The following is a 25,145-nucleotide window of genomic DNA, read 5'->3' on the forward strand; positions in this document are numbered from 1 at the left end:
TGGGCGACAGGGAATGGATCACTTTATGATTACAAGTTCTGTTCATTCCCTCTGGGGCACCTGGCATTGGCCACTGTCTGAAGACAGGATACTGGGCTACATGGACCTTTGGTCTGACCCAGTATGGCCTTCTAATGTTATCTTCTTATGAGTTAGACACCTAGAAATTCCAGATTTTTGCAAGTAAATTTCTGTAAACAACATCAAGAAGTAGATTAGAAAATTATTTTTAAAATTTAAAAATAGGAGTGGATGTGACAAAACAGATAAGGAATTTAAGAAAAAATGTCTTTTTCCTGTTGTGACACTGGCAGACCAGGTGCCAGCTGTTGCCAAGTCTGAAGGCATCAGCTGAGCACTGACAAATTCGTATTTGGAAACCAGACCTATATATTAGTATTGTTCAAGACAGGTGTTAGACTTGTAAAAATCTATTTAGATTCTGTAAAATGCTTGTAAGTTGCTCCATGCATTGATCTGACTTCTAATGTCTGTATCCCATGCTGTAAGATAATATAAAAGTTTTGTTTTATAATTTTAAAAATGCCTGCTATGAGCTTGTGAGCCTCAGCAGGAAGAGGGGTTCCCCCACCCACCAAGAAGGATTATCCAGGCCATCGTAGGACAGAAACTTTATGGATTGCCCCATCCACCCAGGAAGAAGTTATGTGCAGGAGCTCTTGTCCCATCAGTTTGAACTCTGGGGGATGGACATAGAAAGATGCTCTCAAGAAGAAATAGTTATCTCTTTGCTGTTTAGACTCTTACACGGGCTGGAGCTAAGAAACAAGAGCAGAGATTCCCCAGAGTCAACCTAGGTTAGCCCTAAAAGACATTAAATGGACAGATTATTACATCTCTGTCACCTTTTGGAATCACAGACTGTAACTCATTTGTGCTCATAAGTTGCCTGCTTTAATATATAAATAAACCCTCTCATTTTTTTCCCTAGGTAATAAATCCTTAATTAGTTTATTACAGGATTGGCTACCAGCATTGTTTTTGGTGTTAGATCTAAGGTACAAACTGATCTGGGGTAAGTGACTGGTCTCCTGAGACTGGGAGCAACCTGAATATTTCTGATTTTTTATGTTAGTGACCATCCATCACTAAGTCCAGCTTGCCTGGGTGGCAAGACAGACTGGAGTGCCCAAGGGGACTGCCCGTGACTCCATGGTAACACTCTTACAGTGATCCAAGAGTTCACATTTGTTACTAGGTTGGGAAAATCTAATTATAGAACATGGCACCAGCTTGCCCTGCTTTTCTGACAGACTGCTCAGAGGCTGGCACGTACAACCGTGAACCACTCCAGACAGCAACGCCCCATAACCGTTAATATTTATAGTTTTAAAGCTAAATCCTGGGGGCAGCGATCTTGTCATTTTACATTTGTTTGTGAAGTGCTATGCCCTGCACAAACAGCAAAATGAAATGGTGATGTAATCGAGAGTCTAAAACAGGTTACTCTTTTGAGGACACTTCTGTTCCTCTTACTAAGTAGAAAAGTAATCAACCTCTCCTGCTAGAGCAGGGGTTCTCAGACTTTTGTACTGGTGACCCCTTTCACACTGCAAGCCTCTGAGTGCGACCCCCCCCCCCTCCCCTTATACACTAAAAACACCTTTTAATATATTTAACACCATTATAAATGCTGGAGGCAAAGCGGGGTTTGGGGTGGAGGGTGACAGCCTGCGACCCCCCATGTAATAACCTCGTGACCCCCTTAGGGGTCCCGACCCCCAATTTGAGGACCCCTGTCCTAGAGGCTTTTAATGCTTTCATTAGCCAGCTGAAGAACATTTAAATACCCTTAACATACCTTTTAGCAGTTTGCTGAAATCAAAGTTGCTCTGAGCTACCAAATGGGGAACAACCTTCTGACAAAGGCATATGACCTGAAGTAACACAGCTTTCAGAAGAGTGGTCTCTGCATCATCTGAGCCTGAACACAGATAGAATGAATATATTTAGAATTAGTTCATTTTTCCTTCAGACAAAGGAAACCCGCAATGTTTTAACACAGTGATACTCTCAAGCCGCAAATGGTTCTTTAGTGTCTCTCCTGTTTGCAGCACACACTATTAAAACACTGTAGGATTTATTTAGTAACCAGTCAGGAGGTTTTAACTATGTTATCAACCAATTAAGTTATCAACTTGCACTAATTTATTAACTTATTTGCTGTGAGAATAATATATTTTATTATAGTATATTTCAATATACACACACACTAAATATTTCCCCCGTCATTAACACTACTGTGGCTTTTTTGAGTAATGTTGATTGCTAATTTGGCTCCTGAATCACAGTGGTCTGACTATCACTGCTCTAACCCACATTTGTATTATTATTTGTATTATCAGTAGCATCCACTACGAGCTAGACTCTGTCCAGTTGACTAATAAAAAGAAGCAGAATTGGATACACACCCCTTTTTCTGTATTAATATTTATACTTTTAAATCTGGATTAGTTGATCAAAGTCTTACATGGGGACCTATCGTTTTTAAATTTGCCTGTATAGTGCCCCCCACATCTGAAGATACAATCTCTTCCCTTAAAAAGCATACTATCTATACCATCCATCAATCTCTAAAGCAGGGGTCGGCAACGTTTGGCACGCGGCTCGCCAGGGTAAGCACCCTGGGGGGCCGGGCCAGTTTTATTTACCTGCTGACGCGGCGGGTTCGGCCGATCGCAGCCCCCACTGGCCGCAGTTCGCCGACCCGGGCCAATGGGGGTGGCGGGAAGCCGCGGCCAGCACATCGCTCACCCGCGCCGCTTCCCGCCGCCCCCATTGGCCCAGGACGGCAAACCGCAGCCAGCGGGGGCCGCGAACGGCCGAACCCACCACGTCAGTAGGTAAATAAAACTGGCCCAGCCCGCCAGGGTGCTTACCCTGGCGACCCGCGTGCCAAACGTTGCCGACCCCTGCTCTAAAGTAAATGATAGATAGAAAGAAATAGGAAAGTGAAGCAGGGCTTTGGAGCAGAGCCCGGAGCAGCTCCGGAGCAGCGGAGCTGCAAGTTTTTGCCTGGAGCTGGAGCAGAGCCGGAGCACAGCTCCAAAGCCCTGAAGTGAAAAATATAGCTAACCAATATCATTGCTTTTTTATCATTGACATTGGGTACATTGGTGTTGGATATACAGTATATACTGGAAATGTATCACTATTTATTTCAGCTAAGGTTTCTCTCTCCCCTGCTGTTGTTTTTTAAATAATAATCTCCAAATGTGAAGCCTTAAAATGAGAGATCATTTAATGACTGTAAGATGTGCAGCAGGTACAACAGAAACATCCTCATTCATGTACAGCAGCCATCCACTTATAAGCAAAAGGCATTTCAGCAGCCTAAAATATTTTTCTGGTTTATTGACAGCTGAATTGATGTGAGGCTGCATAAAGGCAAATTGTTGTACAGCTGCTAGTGGAAGTAAATAAATACAGTGTAAAAATAGCTGGACAATTCTTTACAACATTTTTTTTCCTGTTGGCCAGCGTTTCTCAAAATGTGGAACATCCCCTCGCCCCCCCCCCAAAAAAAAAACTAGATGGGAAGACGAGAACAGACCTCTCTACTGTTATCCACACTCTCAGCTTACAGTTTTTAAAAAATGAAATCTCTAGCTGTAATGGCTGCAGAGAAAACCTTGAAAACATGACCTGCAAGTAACTGATGCAGCAGAGCCTGTCTGCGTCTGCAGAGAGCCTGAAACAACTGCTTTTTAGGTGTAAACTCCCGTTTGTTATGATAGGTGCTAAAGTATCATCACTGGTCTCTGATTTAAGTGTCAATATTAACAACTGTTTTGCTGCTCACAAAACTCCTATAAAAGGAGAGGAAGTTTCATATTGCGAAGAGCTACACAAGCGTTTCTCTCAGCATGGGACATGCCACCCTGGGAGGGCACAAAGTAAGAGTGGGTGCACCGAAGACACATCAATTAAGACATGTAGGCCATTAGCAATAATTGGCTAAGCTGCAGGGGGCATGACTGGTTTGATTTTCTGTAGAGCAGTGGTTCTCAAAGCCAGTCCGCCGCTTGTTCAGGGAAAGCCCCTGCCGGACCAGGCCGGTTTGTTTACCTGCCACGTCCGGCTGATTGCAGCTCCCACTGGCCGCAGTTCGCCGCTCTAGGCCAATGGGAGCTGCAAGAAGTGGCGCAGGACAAGGAATGTGCTGGCCGCCGCTTCACGCAGCCCCTATTGGCCGAACCTGTGGACACAGCAGATAAACAAACCAGCCCAGCCTGGCAGGGGCTTTCCCTGAAGAAGTGGCAGACAGGCTTTGAGAACCACTGCTGTAGAGGGACTCAGTTTTAAAAAAAAATGTTGGAACACAGCTATAGACAAAGGTCCTTGCCAAAGGACCAAACTGACTGAATACCAAATACCAAGGATAAAATCCAGGCTCCAATGAAATGGTGGCAAAACTTCCATTGATTTCAATGGGGCCAGGATTTCATCACAACTGTTTATATACATATAGGATGTTATGCCTACAAATATTTTCCTACCGTGCTGTTCATTGGTTTCTGTGATCTCAGTCATTTCCTCCTCAGTGGAAATGGTGTCTTCCCTTCTCTCCCCATCATGTTGTTCTCTCTCTTGTTTTAGAAGTGACTGCCAGACCGCCACTATGCTGTTCATGTCAGGTAAAAGCTAAAGACAAAATATATACGCGAGAAAAAAAAAATCAACAGCTCTTCAGTGCTGCACAATGCTGTAATGATGCAAATATTCCTAACACACTGACGAGGAGAATTGCTTACACTATGCAATTTGAATACAGACTGAAATCAGATTTTTATTTTCAGCTCTGCAGAGAATAAACACACGAAAGAAGAACACCGTATTAAAAACAGATATGAAAAGTTACCAAGTGCTTAGAATTTTTTGGCTGTCTGGATTTCAATGTAATAAACATTTTCAAACCAAGGACCAGTTTCTGCTATAGATTACCGGAGTGTAAATCTGCATGAACTCCATTGACTGCAATTTACTTAAAGTGAGAGTAGAATTTGGCCCCAAATTATTAAAAAGCTGCTCTTAATTTTAATAGTTTTTCTCAATACTAGCACACCAGCTGCCAATGTTATGAATTCATCTTAGAACAGAATTTTATTGGCACTTCCACTGACCAGATTTATTAGCTACCATTCTGTACTACAGTACTGGTTATTAACACTTAATAAAAATGTCTATAAAATACCTAGAAACTTTTATGTGCTTGGACCCCAGGATACAATAAATCAGGGGCAGAGTGCACTGGAGCAGTTATCTGCTGCACACCTGTAATTCTAGTCTCTTGCTGTTTTTGAATATCTTCTCTTTTGTACCTTGCTAAGGGCTTCTCTGTACAGTTGGACAAATTCCTGCATCATCAGTGGAGTGTAGATTTCTGACTTTTGCCATATTTCCTCATTCAGACAGTGCTCAATATTTTTCAGGGCTCTTCTCAAAATAGTTGATATAAGGGACAAGATGGTGTGTTTCACTGTTTTGCTGGGTAACTAAAAGAAAGAAAAGCTGAATTAACAATAAAGTTACAGTGCTTCTTCCCTATCCATTGTATTCAAACTACTTATTTTGGAGTATTTGTTGAAACTTGTAAACAAGATAATTGTTTTTTAAAACTGGGTTGTTTGGTGGGTTCTTTTACTGCATGCATTCTCACTGCATGTGGTAGAAGAAAAAAAACCAGCCCTTACAGACAGTGAGCAGTTGCACAGCTGTGGCTTACAAGAAGTTAATGAAAGCAACAATCAGTGGGACTTAAATACATGTTTAAGTGCTTTCTTGAATTGGGGTCACAATTTGGAGCATTCGGCATAAAATCTGATAATTAATTGATTTTAAAAGTTACTTGGATGATCACCTCACACTCTTAACCCTAAGGAGGTTGTTTGGGAAAAGCCACATTGAGACAATAAAATGCTCTTACAGTTAATCCTTGGGTGAACATAGTTTTATTGCACACCACAGGAACTGTTGTTACCATCACCATAGAAAGCAATCTAGGGAGTGGAATAAACTCTGCAGTTTTAAAGGAGTTGGAAATCTCTGGTTGAGCCTCATAGATCTGAAATAAAAATAATAGAGTTTAACCAAGACTGATGTAATCATGTGGATTTGCAGCCAATTCTACAGAATACATTACAAACACGATATTATTTGTCAAAGGTTACTAACAACTGTACTAAATGTCAGGTTTCACACAAAGAGAAGGGCACTCGAAAGTTAACCACAGAGCATACATACATACTTAAAACATAGTTATTCTAAAATGATGATTACTAATGAGTAGTAGTATATCCTGCAGAGCATACATCTACTTTATGTTCAGTTACACCGGAAACCTGCAGAAAATTTGCCTATTATCCTTGGATGCCCTGCTCTATTTAACAGATGGCACTGTATACACCACTCAGCTATTTTAAGATTAAAAAAAAGGCAGAGGAGTATACAGCAAGGACAAAAGGATTCTCTAGCCATTTGTTTTTGTGTCTTGAAAACCAAAATCCTCACTGGGATTTTTCTCACAGACTGTAATGCCAACTCCTCCTTTCCCAATTTAGCTAAATGTTTATACCTCTTTCTACTCCCAGAATGGCCTTTTACCAAATGACCTTCTCACTCACTTTACATCTACACTTCTCCAAGCTGCCATGGCTCCAAGCCACAGCTCATTTTACTCAGCGTTCACAGAAAACAGGATGCAACTTTTTTCTTTACCATCTTCAACATTTATTTTACAACATCCTGCCTCTTCTTTCCTAACATAACATCAATTACTAAAGGTATTTCAGAACCCTTATGTCCTTCCTGTTTAGGTCATTTAAACCACAACAGTTTACCTTCTTTGTAGCTGGGCCTTTGGATCTCATTTGATTTTTAAAATAAATAATTTATTTAAAGTAAGTGCCTTGCTGCCTTTTTGGTGAGGGAACATCACTAAACAGCATGTGTGCACAGCTGGGAACACACTACATCTTCATCCACTAGAGCCTCAGCTTAGGCACATTCTCCTCTGACACCAAACTACTGATTCTTTCAATTAAGAGGTCAGATCCTCAGCTGGTGCAAATCAGTTTAGCTCTACAGAAGTCAACAGAGCATCCTCAATTTACACCAGTTCAGGCCAAGATCTTCAATTTGAAGTCACACACACAAAATTATTTCCACAATATAACTGGATTGGGACCATGTATTGCATGGCATCCCAAGAGTGGTTAATTTTGCACCGTACTAACAGTACTTAGAATGTGCTGGAATACCCAGCTGTAACAGGTGGAGTTAAGGGCAAATTGTCCAATATAGCATTGCATTTCCTTGTTAAGTGGCTTTAGATAGGCTATGAGTGTTTGAATTTTCTGTCATTTGTATTACACAATCATACAAAATAATAGTACTTGTTTAAACAAAAAATGTTTTTTTAAAAAAAAAATAAAAAGCCTCAAAACTGGGCTTTTCCATATACAGAAAGCACACATTTTTCATCTCTCTCTTACCTTTTTTAGCAATTTGATATTGTCCAACCAGGTTGACTTCAGTCTGGGAATGAAGGAATATTGGGTTTCCTTAAAGTATTTATTCAGTAAATCTGGGCACACTTTAAGAATATTCACCATAAGATCAGCAACCATCTCATCCTCTGTTGCAGTTTTTAAATTCAGCAGAAAGCGCAGAAGCACCAAATTTCCTCCTCTGTAAAGACAAAATTGCGGGGGGAGGGGAGAGTCACAATTTTAATATTTTAAGCACTCCACTAGTTCAATAACTCCAGTATTAATAATGTTATCATGCAAGAGGTCAAATTCTGCTCTACTCTCATTTTTGCTGGTGTAAATCCAAAAAGTGACTCCTCTGACATGAATAGAGTCACCCTGGATTTATATTGGGTAACTAAGAATAGACTATAGCTAAAGGTCTCTTACATGATGTACTGTAGCTAAAACAGAGCCCTCATCAACACAGTATCACTGAGATATTCCAAAAAATATTCTAACCAAATATCACAAACTTAAAAACATAGAATTATAGCATTATATTAAACTGGAAAATATTTTTCTGTAGCCCCCCCTTATTAAGATCAGTCACGGCATTGCAGATGGCTTCTTCTAAACGACCCTGAGCAAAGTGAGAATGTTGCAAATGCCAAGGGAACAGCTCTTCAAATTTACCCCAAAGCAAGAAAACAATTTGCGTGAATATGAGTTATAAATGGACTTCAGCCAAATGGTTTGTCTAGCAATGAAGCACAACATCACTGTACCCACCCCCCTCCATGGAAACATAAAAGTTTAGATTATTTTCCCTGTTGGTCATAAACTGGGTGCATAAGTATTTTATCCAGTAAGCCAACAGTGACTGAGAGACAAATGAAAAAGCTGGTCAGGTGTTATGAACCAAATTCTAGTGCCACTGAAGTTAATAGCAAAACTCACATTAACTTTAGGGGGACAAGGATATGTATTTGTAGTTCCATAAGCCAGTAAATTAAAACAGACACTTCGGCGTGGCAAGGTCAACATTAGCAATTTCATCTTTGTTACTTTATGCTAACATAAATGATTTGAGGTCTGGGAAAACCACCGTACAATGAAAGACTTAAGGTACTTAATCTATTTAGCTTCTCAAATACCTGATGGTTAAGAGGCAACTTAATCACAGTCTATAAGAACCTGTGCAGACAAAAGCTACCTGATCCGAGAGGGATCCCTAATTTAGCAGACAAAAGTATGAGATCCAATGGCTGGAAACTGAAGCTTAAAAAATTCAAACTGAAAACATTTTTAAACAGGGAGGGTAATTCTTGGAACAGATGCCTAAGGGATGTGGTTGATTATCCATTACTTGAAATCTTTTAATTGAAATTGGATGTCTTTCTAAAACATACGCCTTAGTTCCACACAGTTATTGAGCTCAATCCAGGAATTACTGAGTGAAATTCTATGGCCCGTGTATGCATGTGGTCAGACTAGATGACTAGAATGGTACCCTTCTTTCCTTAAAAATCTATGAAATACAGACTGGAAACCCAATGGCCCCTTCCTCCCCCCGAAAATGAATATAGACAAAAAAGCCCTGGTAATTCACCTGCCAGACGTGCCAAGGCTTCGATCATAGAAATTAATGCCATGTTTCAGAGAACAACACAGGTCCATTAAGAAGTTATGAACCAGTTCTCTTACCATGACCTTTCCTGCCTCTTCAGGATCTTGAGTAATCTACAGTGTACAAGAGAATTGTGAAAAACAAACAAACATTTTAATTGTTAGTTTAATGAAAGAAAAATTTACAACAAGTTCACTTTTATCTGTATTTTATACAGCTTGATTTATACACAGACAACTCCTACTTCACTCACTTTAGTTTTTGGTTAAGTTAACAAGGCAAGTTTTAACCTGTGTATTAAACACATTCAATAATATAGGATTCCTTCTATTCATAGGACTCAAATTGCATACCTTGGGAGTGTTTTTATTAATTACAGGGCATTGCCACCTAGGGCTTTCTGGCAAGAAATAAGGACAGTAAAAAGAACCATGCCAGATGAACAAAGTGAAAAATGAAGCTAAATTGAGATGTAAGTATGTCACTTTTATAAAGGGATTATGGCCAAACAATGTGCTGGCACCATAAAAATTAAGATTTGAAATGTCTACTTTCAGCCTTACTACTAAAAATCAGTGCAAGAAAGCTGTCATAGAAATCACAGATGCTATCAGCATGAAGCATACAAAACAAATAACATGTTCCTTGGGCCAATTTTGGGTCAAGATGTTGGCCACACCGAGAATACAGTACATGAAAGATGTCCTGCACATGCTAACTCTTCAGGGATGAAAAAGCATGAATACCATTACAGATACAGCACAAAAATGAGAGGAGAGAACAGACCAGCAATATTTATCAGGTCAATGTCTGGTTACTTTAACTCTTTAGATATGGCAGAGTTTAAGACTTCTGCAAATGCAAAATTCATTGGCAAGTAATTGTTGGGAAATCACAAAACCTACTGACAAAGCAGCAGTTTGATCCACACTGCAACAGTGTGAATAATTCACAGCTCAAACTTATGTAGAGTCATATGTATGCATGGCTCTGTATTAAACACTTAATGGAAACAGATCCTTGCCAGGAGTTTACAGGCTTCTTATAACCTGAACTGCATATACTGTAGGTACCAGGATAGGAGCTGACAAAGAGACAGCCCATTAATGGTAGAAGTTTTCATGGAGAGAGTTGGTCTTTTAAAATCTATGGATACTGATATAAAGGCCTGATACAAAGCCCATTAAAAGCAATGGGAGTCTTTCATTCCATTCCATAAGCTTTGCATAAGGTCCTAAGACAATTTAGATACACCACATCTCAGATATTTCCATTACACAAAAGTGGAACTAAAAGATAACAACCCGTGTAATTCTTGTTATGTAAAGTAAAAACAAAGTGACTTACGCAGCAGCAATGCAGTGCTAGCAGGTACTAGGTTTCAGAAGAATGACTCTTAACTCATTAAAGACAGTTTTATACAAGCGTAACGTCATTTGCTGGTGGAAGCAAGAGCAGAATCAGCCCCAGAGATGAGGCTGCTCTTTATTCTGGGGCATTATTTCAGAGTCAGCCCAGTCTGATGTATGGAAACTGGGTACATGGAAAGGATATTGAGAGAGGCACTGCACAGTCTAGTCTTTGCTCTCTCCTACTCCGTCTTGCCCTAATGCAGGAGCAAATTTTTCCTGGCAGTCAAGCAGAGAAGAATGCTGAAGTATCAGCATGCCCCACAGGCAGCACTTCTGCTCTGGAGCTCCAGAAATTGGGGGACAGAAAAGAGAGCCCCACAAAGCGACATGAAGGTAGAGGTCCCTCCACACCCTTCAGGCAATCAGAAAAAAGGGGCAGCCCTACTGCCACTCGTCCTAGGACTGAAGCACTAGTAGTCTCCGGCCCAGGCAAGTCGTTTGTTGGTTTCTTTAAAGCAGCATATGGCATGGCTCTCTCCTCTTCTTGGGATCATAAATAGAGATAGCCCTAGCCCCACCTGTCTATTCCTCCTGTTTGTAGGCTGCACAGATTCAAGCAAGGAGAGTGAGGAAAGAGGTACGGGATAGGGAATTAGGAGAAACATCTTACGAAAGAAATTACCAGACCTTGACATCCTCAGTGCTGACATCGGTAATCCCATTCCAACGGTAAAGAGAAGCAATGTGACTTAACACTTCCACAGTAAAAAAACGCACCTTCTGCGTCTTACTGATACTCTTATTTTGAACCACCTGAAAACAATAAAAAGAAAGTATTTTGTATATTGCAAATTACAATGAAATGGAAAATAATAGTCTCCATCACACCTTGCACTGGTATTGCTTTTGCGCATCTCCCTCTCCTCTACTAGAACAGAAGCGTTTCCCCTTTTCTCCTTGGCTTGGGGAAGCAGCCCTCTCCCACCACTCCCCTTCTTTCTTGGCTAGTGTACTGCGAGCAGCCTCTCCTGTTTCAATCTACTTTAAGCACTGAGCATATTAAGTGTTTGCAGGACTAGAGCCACAGTTTGGACTAAGGAGCTTCCAGCACCTTTGGAATGCCAAAACCCCATTAGCTCCCGACAAGGAACTGGAAAGCTATTAGAAAAACTGGCAGAGCTTCCTAGCTGTAGAATCGGAAGAGGAGGGAGTGTTAGCTACACAGAGAGTTTGTGTATGTTGAAGGCTCTACTCTCAATACAGGAGCTGACAAAATCCACTGGGGGAAGCTGGCAAGAGTTGTTACCAGAGTAATCCAATGAATGCACCAAGCAGATGTTAGCAATGGCAACTGGTTTGCTCCAGGCTAAGAGTTAAGTTTTGCAGAATCAGAGTCTTCTGCAGCTCTACAGGACCTGAGCTTCAATCAGACCTTCAGGGGACACGTCTGACTTTTGGAGAACCAAGAGTTTTGGTTAAACAAGATTTGGATAGCTGAGGCTTGTTTGTAGCTGCAGTTCAAGGAATTTACAAGCTCTATGGGAAAATCTGAGGTGCATATAAATTTCACACAACAAACAGTTCCAGATGCCTCCTCCCCACTTCCCTACTGCAAAAATAACCATAAAAAAACAAAACCTTGCAGCAAAAGTAAATGTAAAAAATTACTGTGAATATAGCATTAACCCTGTAACATCCAGCAAGGAAATTCCGAAAATTAATGGTTTTTCCCATAATGTTTTCTCGGCTTCATTTTTTTATTCCTGTTTTCCTTGTTAAATTTTAAACTTTGTGTATTATGTTATTAACTCAACCATGATACATACCAGAATAAGATATGCCACACAGACAAGCTAACAATGCAGGAGAAAAATTCATTTCTGTAACTCCCTGATTTCTAAGGTCCTGATTTTGCAGTCACGATGCTAGCTTTTTTAAAGTTTAATGTAAGGTAAACAAAAGCACAGTTTTCATTTATATTGTTAGTTACCCTTTCCTGTTAAGTTTCTTCCATATGGAAAAGGGACAGAAGGGGCAACAGAGCTCAAAATGTGGAAACTGCTGATACACAAGGGGATATGGCCAAAGCAGCTGAAGACAACTGATTCTACAGCAATTCTCAATGACTTCTGTTATCAAGCTTCCATAGCAGCCTTGATGTAACTTAAATCTGCTTTCCCCACCCCATGTGAGAAACAGGCAACATGACATCCCATCACAGAACCAACTTCTCCCTTCTCTTTCAATGGGTTTATGTGGCACATGGAAAGTAGTCCTCCCTGCAGCAGCTTTCCTGGATGTAGCCCTGGGTTTTTACTAGAAACCTTCATTATAAAAGCCACCATTTTCCTCTTGTCCATCAAGAAACAGCTTTGCCTGGCAGACTAAATCACTAGCCCCAAATCAGGACACTCCCAGTCTCAACTGCAAGCAGATCCAGACTGCAACAGTTATCTCTAGTCAGGAGGTCAGGATGAGGGATGCTACAGAACCCTATCAAGACTATGTCTTTAATTGGAAACCTATGGTAAAGGGGCTTCACCCACCAGACAAGGACAATTCTCTGCACCCCATTTGCCCCAACAGCCCCCAATATAAAAGCTCTGTTCCTTCTAGAAGTGAGGCAGTGTGTTCAATAGCTAGATTTTCGAAGTAAGAGTAATAACTTATTGCAGATTTATACCACCCCACTTCTCCAGGAGGTAAGTGAGATGGGATGTATGAGAAACGTTACATACAAGCAGTAAGTAGCTTTTAAATTCAGCCGCGTAATCATTTAATTTAAAATTCTACTTAAAAAATATCACATTAGAAGCTTTAACCCTGAGACAATTTTATGGCCAACATATAAACCCCTGATGAACAAGCTCAGCAACAGAAATGATGATGATTCTTTGCAGCACAATGCCAGAGTAATAAATAGGTGTATATTCTTTGGGAATGCATTGCAAAGCTGTCTTCAGTAGCAAGAGAAACAGAAAGCAAGAGACAAAGCCATTTCAAGGGCATACAACACCTTTGTTCCCAGTGTGGAAAGCAGAAGATTGATAGTAGAAACTTTATCTTCCTTTAATCCAGTCCTAAGAATATCTGGAATGAAATCTAAGAACATATTTCAATGTTAGAGTCGTGATCTGAGGACAAGCAGCATTTGACTATGAAATTAATTTCAGGGAATTTGTACTTGTTTGTCCTCAATGTCATGTCACTCATCTCTGTGTTGTATTTAAAGATGAACAAAAATACCTGTATTAGCATGCATGGTGAACAGATAATACAGTGATAAGCAAACTGCTGTAATATTGCCTTTTATGAAATACCTATTGTAAGAATTATTAGGCAGTTAGTTAGCTCAGTTATTATTATTTAATATTTATATTGAGCTAGCGCCTAGAGACCTCAATCGGGTCAGAGCCCCATTGTGCTAGGCTCTGTGTAAACATATAGTTAGTGACAACCATAGCCCTGAAGGACCTACACTTATTGAAGTCAATGGGATTAATTATAGGGTCTGATACAAGGTCCACTGATATCAACAGGAGTATTTCCATTAGCGTCAATGAGCATTGGATCCAGTTCTTAGTATGCTACGTCAAGTGCATAGATAAGTCTTTTCAGAAGCAGACCCTAAATTAGCTAAAAACCCTGATTCCTTCTCTATTGCAATTCTGTGAGCTATTCTATGTGGGGCTAGTACAGCTGCCTCTTCCTCAACATACGGGGTTTGTACAAACACCCTCTGATGGCACTTCCCTGCAGAGCCCAAATGAAGGGCTTAAAGGGGTACAGCAGCCAGAGACAGTGGCCATTTGACCCAAGGACAATCCATTCTAAGGACTTACACGGGCCTTGCACAGGCTATCTGCACAGGGATGAATTTCACTGTGTTCAAAAACTAGATCTTGCCTGATTTTTAAACATTTAACTTTAAAAGAAGGCAGCACATCCAATGTTGTTATATTCTGAAGAAGTTTAAAAGCCATAAAGTCTCCTCTGTCATCTGATCTTTGTGATTCTGAAGGTACTATAAGCTTATTTATCACGAATTGGGTCATCTAGGCCTTCCTATTTACCCTGCAATCTCTTTGCAGTCAACATAAGCAAGACCATGACCGTTATTTTCAGCCAGTACAGCCAAGTGTTTTGGAAAGCATAAGCTTATTTAAAATCAGTTTTTAAAATTGAATTTCCTTTGTCTTGTCAATGCTGTTTAATTGGTTCATATTTTTAAATGTGATCTTTAAAAGATACTCCTTTAACAAAAGCAGTAATTGTTAAGTACCTTTTAACTCTAGCACTTGTACTAGGATAGTGTTGTCACCAGCAATTAAAAAGGAGAGAGCAAACTGAATATATGCCATACGGACATCTGGTTTCCCCTAAAAGAAAATTAAAAGACACTTTTAGCATATAGTTTGTACACAATTGCAAAAATTTTACAGCAGCAGTTTGTTATCATAAAATATGTAATAAGTTGTATAGATATGTTTTATATAAACACATCCCCAGTATATTACTCTGATAAACTACACGAGTTTGTCAACCACAGTCTATTAACCTGTGGAGATTACTTTCATATCTTAGCATCTAGTTAGGAAGGCTGGTTGGTTCACTAATTTTTCAATTTTGAATACCTGGGCTAGGTCACAAATGATAAGTGGTTTGGCAGTCAGACTCTAATCCCCATTTACGCACATCACCAAACCACCAGAGATTGCTGAGCTACTCAGACAAGCCAAGGACCAGACTAACGGGGAGCTATTGCTCAGGACCAAGGTGTATTGGCAATGCTACAGAAACTGACAGGAGTTCTGTCCGCATAAAGGCCACAGGATCTGACTGTAAATTAGAATTATTTTTAAAGATTAATTATTTAACTTCCATCTGGAAAATGAAATCCCTAGCCCTTTAGTGCAGTGGTTCTCAACCACCAATACGTGTACCCCTAGGGGTACTCACAGGTCTTCCAGGGGGTCAACTCATCTAGATAATTCCCTAGTTTTACAACGGGCTACATAGAAAGCACTAGCAAAGTCAGTACAAACTAAAATTTCATACAGACAATGACTTGTTTATACTGCTCTATTATACGACACACTGAAATGTAAGTACAATATTTATATTCCAATTGATGTATTTTATAATTATATGGTAAAAATGAGAAAGTAAGCAATTTTTCAGTAACAGTGTCTGACATTTTTGTATTTTTATGTCTGATTTTGGAAGCTTTTAAGTGAGGTGAAACTTGGGGGTACACAAGACAAATCACACTCTTGAGAGGGGTACAATAGTCTGGAAAGGTTGAGAGCCACTGTGTTAGTATATGTCATTTAAACTATATGTAAAAATCCCCAAATTAAATATAATTACTGGAGTACAATGTGAAACAACTTTCCCTTTAAAAGTGACTTGTAAAAAGGGGGAAAGAAAAGAAATAGCAGTGGGGACATGAAAGATTTTGTCAAAAAATTAGGGAGTTTGTTGCTTTTCTGCTTGATTTTTACATTAGAAATTCAGGCTTGGTCTATCCTGAGACACTATTACAACTAGAGAATTAGTGAAATGACGACATCATAATGGAGTGAAATCTGAACAACTGAGAAGAGGAGGAATTTTCAGGCACTGTCTGAAACTCTGTTTTGGTTAATAGTATCTAATTTACTCCCATGACTAATGAACACGTTGTTAAATGAATATCCTGGATAAAGATTTAACCCAAGTCCTTCAATTAAGATGTCAGAGCTCACAAAGGTAGATCCTGCAGCAAAACCCCACACTTGACACTCCTAATAACTTAACATTAAAAAAACCCAACCGATTTTCCCCTAAAACCATTAGTTACAATTTCCAAAGCAGAGTGTAGTTTTTTCGTAAATATTGGGTGAAATCCTGGCCCCACTGAAATTGATGGCAAAACTCCCACTGACTTCTACAGGACCAGGATTTAACTTGTTAATTTTAGAACTGGACAATTTCCACCCCTCTGAAACATAAATTAAAAACATTAAAACATTGCCTTTGCCTTCATTCCATTCTAGCCTTAAAATGTCATCTGATGGCAGTTCTTTCCTATGGCCACCAAACCACATAATAAGCCATGATGCAGTTTCATAACAAACTAGGTCACCCAATACTGAGGCAGCAAAACTCAACCAGTTTTCCCTATGGTATTATAATCTTCAGGCGCTCCACTTCATCAGGGTAGCAGAGATCAAGCAGGCATGGCAATGAAATGAGCAACTCCTATGGGTGCCAGGACTTTGTTACACAAGATCTCCCATAACGATAGACACTTAGAAACATCCATGACCCCTGGGTGTTTCCCATTTAAGTGAATGGGAAACTGTTCATAGATCAGCGCTAGTGCCTATTATAAACAATCAGACAGAAAAGGGGAAGGAAGAGGTGGAGAAGCAGCAGTGGATGAAAATACAGTGGAGTCGCATTAGCAAGTTTACTTTAAAAATTAGCAAAAGTAAACCGAAGATACCTCCAGGCCAGCTCATCTGACCCCTGCAGATACTTTGCTCACTTTACCTTCTTATCTCTTTTCTTCACTAATCCAGGCAGGAATTTATTATTAAAATCAAAATGGCTATAGACATCCCTTGCAGAATCTGGCCCCTGTGCCACCATGGCCAACAGCAAGGTGAGGCATACTCGAGTCATCCTACGTGAATAAATAGGGGGGAATGCATGTTATTGGAGGAATGATGGTTACACAGACGCTATAATGTGAGAATTTATACCTCTCAAATCATCCAGCCACAACTTCCACCAAAGTCAGTGGGAGTTGCAGGCACAGAACAGCACTCGGAGTCTGTCCCAACGTGAGTAAGCAAGCACAGTCAGGAAAGCTAAGCTCTAACCACACTGAACCTGATCCTGTATTCCTACTGCATGCAAAGCTCTGACAGTCCAGGGAAGCCCTGGCTCAATAAGGAATGCAAGATCCAGCATCTTTACAAAGCAACCACTGTTATTAATTTAGGCAAAATGCACGTGACTTTTCCCTAATTCTGGCCAATCTTATTTTCATATTGCCTGGTTTAAAAAGTATGTTTCTCACATCAAGGCCCTGAGCCTCCAAATTCTTATGCATGTGCTTAACTTTAGTATGGGGAGCAGAGCCATTGGAACTACCCTTGGCAGTAAAGTTAAGCACCAACATAAGTGTTTACAAGATGGTGCCTTAATTCATTCCTATAAAATGGTTTGTATTATTATTGCTTATTATTATTTTCTTTGTTAAAGAAAGCAGAAAAAGAGCTGTATTCCTGTCACTGGACCAAACCCTGAAGTCCTTACTAGTTTTCATTCAAATTTTATACTCAGTCCTTACTCACTGACTGGAGTGGAAATCTATCTGAGTAACGAAAGGAAAAAGTCAGAGGTACTGATGTAGAGGGAGTAGGCACGAGGAAAAGTACATCTACATTGTTCCTATCAACTCAGCTTACACACACAAATATACTGGGAGGCTGGATGTTGATGTTCCAGAATAAGGGGGAGAGCGCCGGAAATGAAGGCTCCAATCCCTGCATCCACTGTCAATAGGATTTTGCTGTTAACTTCAAAACTGGGGCCATAAGGGCCTGATTCTGCAGCCCTTTCTGATGTGTGAAGACATGCCATTATTAATGGCTGCAGGATCAAGCCCTAAAGTTCCAATAGGGGGGATGGATAGCTCAGTGGTTTGAGCATTGGCCTGCTAAACCCAGGGTTGTGAGTTCAATCCATGAGGGGGCCACTTAGGGATCTGGGGCAAAATCAGTACTTGGTCCTGCTAGTGAAGGCAGGGGGCTGGAGTCGATGACCTTTCAAGGTCCCTTCCAGTTCTAGGAGATAGGACATCTCCATTAATTTAATTTAGAAATGTTATCATTCATAAAAAATCCTGAGGAGAAGACGCATACAAAGCAGAGATCCTGCCTCCACATGCCACAACAACATGACCTCTTTATGCTTCAACTGGACAACATACATTCTCAGCAAATTATTGTAATCATTATATTCTATGCCCCATTGGTGCAACTGACACATGAAAATAATTGTTTTGTTACTGCCAAACCCCTTGGCCTTTCCAGTTGGCCAATGTAGCCAAAAGTCAAAATACCCTATCTGAAATTCAACAGGGCTGTTTCCCTTAAGCAAGCTCTAGAAGGATTTCTCCAATAGCTGTATTTTGGGGTCATTATTATGAGGGTACATTATTTTGTTGGTAGTGTTATTGGAGCCATGTTTATCCCAGGATATTAGAGAGATAAGGTAGGTGAGGTAATATCTTTTATTGGATCAACTTGTGTTGGTGAGAGAGACAAGCTTTCAAGCTTACACAGAGCTGACGAAGAGCTCTGAATGCAACAGACAGGGTCCTTGCACCAATAAGCACCTTCCCTCATCCAAATGACACACTGGGATGTAAAGCAAGAACCACTCAGCAAACCTCAACTGCCATGGAGGGACAAAGCAGAAGAAATGGTTGTGGAAGTACCTCCTTTGGACTTAGGTTATAAATAAATTAAGAAATAAATTCAATCAAAACAATTAGTTGTCACATTTAAGAGACAGAGAAAAAGGTGTCGAGGAAAAGTTGGGCTAATGGAGAAATTCTATTACAAATGTGTCGACATTTTGTGAAAAGACTAGGAAAAAGAAGCAACAATCAAACTCAACACTTCTTGCCATCACCATGGTGTTCTGCTCAGCTTCGGTGAGCAATAGAAAAGGAAACCTCTCTCTACACCTCAAGCAGGTTTCATATCACAAACGACATAGTTAGGGTAAACAAAGCAAGCAGAGGAAGAGAATGGAAAATTACAGACTTAGCTAAAGTCAAGTGCAGCGCTACTCCCTGCAGCATTCCTGCAAACACTTATATGTATGTGCCTAAGATTATACACTGTGAGCAGTCCTCCTAAAGTCAGTGGGACTCCTCACATTGCAAACAGTCCAGCACATTCTTAAGTCTTTGCAGGATGGTGGCCCAAGGTAGCATATCGGGACTACGTCAGAGCAACCAACACAGATTCTCACTCTGGTATGCACTAGACTTACCTGTGACTTTCAGAATACAAAGCAGCATAGATTAATTTCATATAGCTATTAATCAACTTCTTTACTATGTTCATCCCCACAACAGAAAAATGGGACAGGTCACTTGCTGTTCTCAATAAGATGGCTTCCAAAGCTTGAAAAATTAACAGCATCTGCAAAGTTCAGAGATATTTTAAAATATTGTTGCCATTACTTTCCTCAAATATCCCTATACAAGCTAAATAAGAACATTAGAACAGTAAATATCATAAATAATGAGTAACTGTGCAACAAGAGGAAATGCTTCCAAATGTGACACACTGATTCTCTTCCAGGTGGTTAACACTGAAATAATATGCTTGGGCAGAGGCTTCCATACTATGGTCTATGAATCACTACTGAGCAGCGAAGAGGTGGCTGGTCACATGGTACCAACTCTTCTTCTTGTTTCCAGCTGCAAAAGTCATGAAATTCAGTGTTGATAATGGTAAGACAAAGTACATCATATAGAATCATTTAAACTACCCATACACTTACTGTATTCTAAAGTAGTTGTAACCAATAAAGATTAAGACCTAGGCCTCAATATGGACAGCACAATTAAAACATCTGCTTATAGTGCCGCAGCATTCAAGAAAGGAAACAAGACACTAGGATGCACATGTGGATGGAATGGAAAATAATACTCAAATATACAGTAGAACCTCAGAGTTACAAACACCAGAGTTACAAACTGACCGGTCAACCACACACCTCATTTGAAATCGGAAGTACACAATCAGGCAGCAGAGACCAAAAAAAAAAAAAAAAGGCAAATACCGTACAGTACAGTGTTAAACGTAAACTACTAAAAAATAAAGGGAAAGTTTAAAAAAAAAAAAAAAGATTTGACAAGGTAAGAAAACTGTTTCTGTGCTTGTTTCATTTAAATTAAGATGGTTAAAAGCAGCATTTTTCTTCTGCATAGTAAAGTTTCAAAGCTGTATTAAGTCAATGTTCAGTTGTAAACTTTTGAAAGAACAACCATAATGTTTTGTTCAGTTACGAACAACCTCCATTTCCGAGGTGTTCATAACTCTGAGGTACACCTCTACCTCGATATAACACTGTCCTCAGGAGCCAAAAAAATCTTAACGGGTTATAGGTGAAACCGCATTATATCGAACTTGCTTTGATCCACAGGAGTACACAGCCCCACCCCACCCCCCGGAGCACTGTTTTACCACGTTATATCCAACTTCGTGTTATATCGGGTTGCGTTATATCGGGGTAGAGGTGTACTACTGTAATGCCATTATATACAGAACTCAAAAACTATACCTAAGCCCCAATACTGCACTGAGCTCCTCACAGTGAAACCCTAAATACACACACAACCCTACTGCAGCATCAGGGCCTTACAAATTACAAACTCTGTGTTTTATCAGTAGGTGGAAGAATATCTACACAGCAAGCAGCTGACAAAGCAAGACACAATGTATACATAGTTTTTCTGTTATGTAGACAGAGAGGATACTTTATTAAAGAGTGGTAGCCGTGCTAGTCTGTATCAGCAAAAATAACGAGGAGTCCTTGTGGCACCTTAGAGACTAACAAATTTAAATGGGCATAAGCTTTCGTGGGCTAAAACCCACTTCATCAGATGCATGGAGTGGGTGCCACAAGGACTCCTCATTGTTTTTATTAAAGAGATTGTTTATTGGAAGTTAAAAGGGGCTCTATCAGCTTTAATCAGTTGTAAACAAACTCTTCTTTACCTAAATTACTAATAACGCCTCACATAATTAGCTGTAAGACAATTCTATAAATCCAGTTTATTGGTCACTATTTATGCTCTTTGTTTATGTTTTGCATTTCTCTCAGCTAAGACAATAAGTTTTACCTTCAGGTTCTTAAAGCTGAAATAGCTGGATATCACACACTACAAAGGAAGGCTTATTTATCTAAAAACAAATGCTTTTATTAGATTTGTGTGTGCGCATGTGTGTATAAACATTTCTATTGGTCTTGAGTTTTATAAAAGCTTTTCTTAAGAAAATTCAAAGGCCTCAGTACTACAGAGCTTGACTTCAATAGGACTATTCAGAATACATTAGGTTTAGCATGTGTAAGAGGCTTTGCAGGATCCCTGCACATTTTATGACAAACTTATAAGGCCACTGACAACTTAACAACCGATTTTTCTGCTCCTCAGATCTCCAAATAAATTATTTTATTCTGTGTTTATACAACAATTATTAAACGTTCTATTCAGTGCACACTCTGCTGTCCATTACAAATGCAATGCATGTGGACAACTTACTTCACTTTCAGGCCTTCTTTCACCATCCAAAAGTCTGAAAATTTCAGCACACTCCACAGAAATTTTTATATATCCCTCTACTACATCATATAGTTCAGTAGATGGTAATGTTTTAGCTGTGGAGACGAAGTTTTCTAAACCTGAAAGAAAACAAGCATTTACATCTGTAATCAAAAGCATGCTTTTTAAATGACAGATATAACCTTTATTCCAGCTTCACAAACTCTGTACACTGCATTATAATTTGTCAGGGTTCATGGAAGAAGTGTCTGGTATGGAGAACGTGACATTCAGCATGGGAAGAAACTTAGACCAATATCATCTACTTGTTAACATTTTCTTTCTCACTTTATGTTCATCTGAGTGCTAGGCATATTACTGCCAATCCAAAGGTACATTCACTAATATAGAATGGGAACGTTACAAGAGCACAATGCAACCAACTACCCTTCACTGAATAAATCCCCACAAAGGACAGAATTTATCCAAAAATATTTCTACCCTGAACACTGAATTACTTCATATCATTTCAAGCTCATTTAAACATGCAAAAACTGCAAAATAGTTTTAGAGAGTAATAAAGGTGCCCTCCCCCCTTTTTTTTGCATAAGATACAGGAATACTTGTATAGTAAAGAAAATCACATAATGCACCTAACTACATCCAAGGCTGCCAGATAAAAAAGTAAGAGAGAGAGAGAGAGAGAGAGAGAGAAAATGCAAAATCTTTGTGAACAGTAACAGCGAGCGACTCACAGTACAAATGCAACAATGATTCATTTATTACTGGGGCACCTGCACTAAACAAGCTCCTAGGTGTGGGTCTCAATCCCCCCGCCCCTCCCCGCAGGGATGGGCCATAATGCATGAGATCAACATGAACGGAACTGTAATACACTTGGAGCAGCACGGGGAGCAGTGCAGTGTGCGCGGACCTGGGAAATAATGCAGGGGGGGGGGGGGCGAACGCAACAGGAACTCAGCACACTTTAAAGAGTAACAGGAGTACTTGTGGCACCTTAGAGACTAACAAATTTATTAGAGCATAAGCTTTCGTGGACTACAGCCCACTTCTTCGGATGCATATGCTCTAATAAATTTGTTAGTCTCTAAGGTGCCACAAGTACTCCTGTTCTTCTTTTTGCGGCTACAGACTAACAGGGCTGCTACTCTGAAACTTTAAAGAGTGCAGAGGCAGCAGCACGAGTGGGCGATGGCCGGTGACAACTCAAAGAGCAGCCTGGGGACACCCCAGGCTGGTGCCCCGTCAGTGCCAGTTCAAGGACAGGGGCAGCAGCAGCCCGGGGGGGGGTGGTAATGCCCCCAGCAACAGCAGTAGCAGTGACGGGAGCAGGCTCCCCCGCGGGAAGCACGTGTAATTCGAGCCCAGCTCCCGCCCCGGCTCACCCTTGATCGCGGTCTCGGGGTCCCGCAGCAGAGATTTGAATTGGGTGCCCGTGAATTCCCCCTCCGCGCCGCGGGCTCTCTTGGCCTCCGCCGCCCCCGGGCCCGGCGCCGAGCTCTTTCGCTTGTGGGCGCCCATCGCGCCGGCCTCCAGGCTGCGCACAGCGGCTACACGCGGCGGACTGGTCCGGCCTGTGCTCTCCCGGAAGCGGCCCGCGTCCGCTTCCCTGCTCGGTCCTCTGGAAACTGCAGCCCGGCAGCGCCCCGGCCCAGAGCGCTCAGGGCTGGCTGAACAAGCCCCAGGCTGTCTCCCAGCCCCGCGGGGGGGGGGGGCGGGGCACGCGCCCCTGCCCTCCCTTCCCCCCTTGGACATCCACCCCCACGCCCAAACCCCCTCTAGGCCACCCACATTCCGCCTGAGCACATCTACCTAGGCCCAGGAGGAGGCAGGGAACTAGGCCCCACTGCAGCTTTAGGCCTTCAGGGACTAGTCCATCAGCCTGCAAGGGGGAGCCCAATGTGTGCTCACAGTCAGAGCAGCTCTCATTGACAGGCATGATGTTAAAAGACCAGCGGGCTGGTCCCGTTAGGGCTCGCCTCCCACCATTGCTCACACCAGTGTAAGCAATTGCAGGACGTTTTAGAAAACGTTCCCCACAAGCTTCTGAGAACACCAGGGAAATTCCCCTAAAGATCCTGCTTTCTGGTTATTGGCTAATCCAACAACAACAGCAAAAATCAGTGGAATCCAGTGGGTGTCTGTTTCATTCTTCTTCAGTGAGAAGTGCAGGGCCATCCTTGCAGGAAAGGTTATCGCAAAAATGTGTGTCTGGTATTTCATCAGAGAGACATTTTGTACAGACTGCTTTAATCTTAATCCCTAAAGAAGGGCTGATACTGAGTGTTGTTTTATTCCTCAAAGAGTCCAGCTAATTTCAATTGGACAACTCAGCAAGAGTAAGGGCAGCAGAATTGGGCCCTAAATCTGGGAGTTGAAACATCTCTTACTCATAAGTACAACAATATGAGAATTGGGGGGAGGGGCATATTCCATCTGTCACTACTTCACTGTCCTGTAAATATCTATCTGTTAACACTCATCACTGTAGTATGGGAGCCTCTAAAGAAACCTGAAGGAGCCACTCCTGGTTCCCCCCATCCCAATTTATTGTACATGGCTGCATCTTTACTAGTCTCTCTCCCTCCTGGGATTTCCCTCTTGTATACTGTTGTTTCTCTGGGACTCCTCTCCCCCAACCTTTGGTTCTCTGTCTTCATTACCCCTCTTTCCTAGGGTCTCCTAAACCAGTGGCTCTCAACCTTTCCAGACTACTGTACTCTTTTAAGGAATCTGATTTGTCTTGTGTACCCCAAGTTTCACTCACTTAAAAACTAATGCTTACAAAATCAGACATAAAAATACAAAAGTGTCACAGCCCACTATTACTAAAAAGTTGCTTACTCTCTCGTTTTTACCATATAATTATATAATACATCAATTGGAATATGAAGATTGTACTTCCATTTCATTAAGTGCATTTTCATATAGAGTAGTATAAACAAGTCATTGTCTGTATGAAATTTTAGTTTGTACTGACTTTGCTAGTGCTTTTTGAGTAGCCTGTTGTAAAACTAGGCAAATATCTAGATGAGTTGATGTACCCTCTGGAAGACCTGTGCATACCTCTAAGGGTATGCAGTACTCCTGGTTGAGAATCACTGTAAACCCCACTCTCACTTCCCTTTCCTCCCAAATTCTCTGCCCCTTTGGTCTTCTCTTTCCTTGCATTTCTCATACCCCTGGGTCTCCAACTCCCTTTCCTATCTTTTGAGGATTCCCACACCTAGAATTCCCTCATCTAGGAGTCCTTCTCCCACCTCCCAGTTAGGTGTCCCAGCATTGGTGATGCTTCACTTGTGTCTGCAAATAAC

At 40.9% G+C, this 25,145-nt stretch overlaps 1 protein-coding gene across 2 annotated transcripts in view; it reads right to left on the reverse strand.

The window, feature by feature from the left end:
- The window catches only part of URB1 (URB1 ribosome biogenesis homolog), a 76,385-nt gene extending 52,881 nt beyond the window's left edge, over positions 1–23,504 (reverse strand). Inside the window, exons 1-13 of one of the 2 annotated variants that reach the window (XM_054048005.1) lie at positions 23,217–23,504; positions 21,811–21,950; positions 19,530–19,681; positions 17,010–17,142; positions 14,755–14,851; positions 13,489–13,574; positions 11,160–11,285; positions 9,103–9,233; positions 7,515–7,710; positions 5,948–6,085; positions 5,343–5,516; positions 4,521–4,665; positions 1,823–1,945 (exon numbers count right to left, since the gene is read on the reverse strand). In XM_054048005.1, the coding sequence (XP_053903980.1) occupies positions 1,823–1,945; positions 4,521–4,665; positions 5,343–5,516; positions 5,948–6,085; positions 7,515–7,710; positions 9,103–9,233; positions 11,160–11,285; positions 13,489–13,574; positions 14,755–14,851; positions 17,010–17,142; positions 19,530–19,681; positions 21,811–21,950; positions 23,217–23,352 (1,777 nt within the window). In that variant the 5' untranslated portion in view covers positions 23,353–23,504. The remainder of the gene's footprint in view (positions 1–1,822; positions 1,946–4,520; positions 4,666–5,342; positions 5,517–5,947; positions 6,086–7,514; positions 7,711–9,102; positions 9,234–11,159; positions 11,286–13,488; positions 13,575–14,754; positions 14,852–17,009; positions 17,143–19,529; positions 19,682–21,810; positions 21,951–23,216) is intronic. The other variant, XM_054048013.1, reaches the window with a different exon arrangement.
- Positions 23,505–25,145: the final 1,641 nt, after the last annotated feature.

The sequence above is a fragment of the Malaclemys terrapin genome, chromosome 1 (genome assembly GCF_027887155.1).
Source record: "Malaclemys terrapin pileata isolate rMalTer1 chromosome 1, rMalTer1.hap1, whole genome shotgun sequence".
NCBI classification, from domain to species: domain Eukaryota; kingdom Metazoa; phylum Chordata; order Testudines; family Emydidae; genus Malaclemys; species Malaclemys terrapin.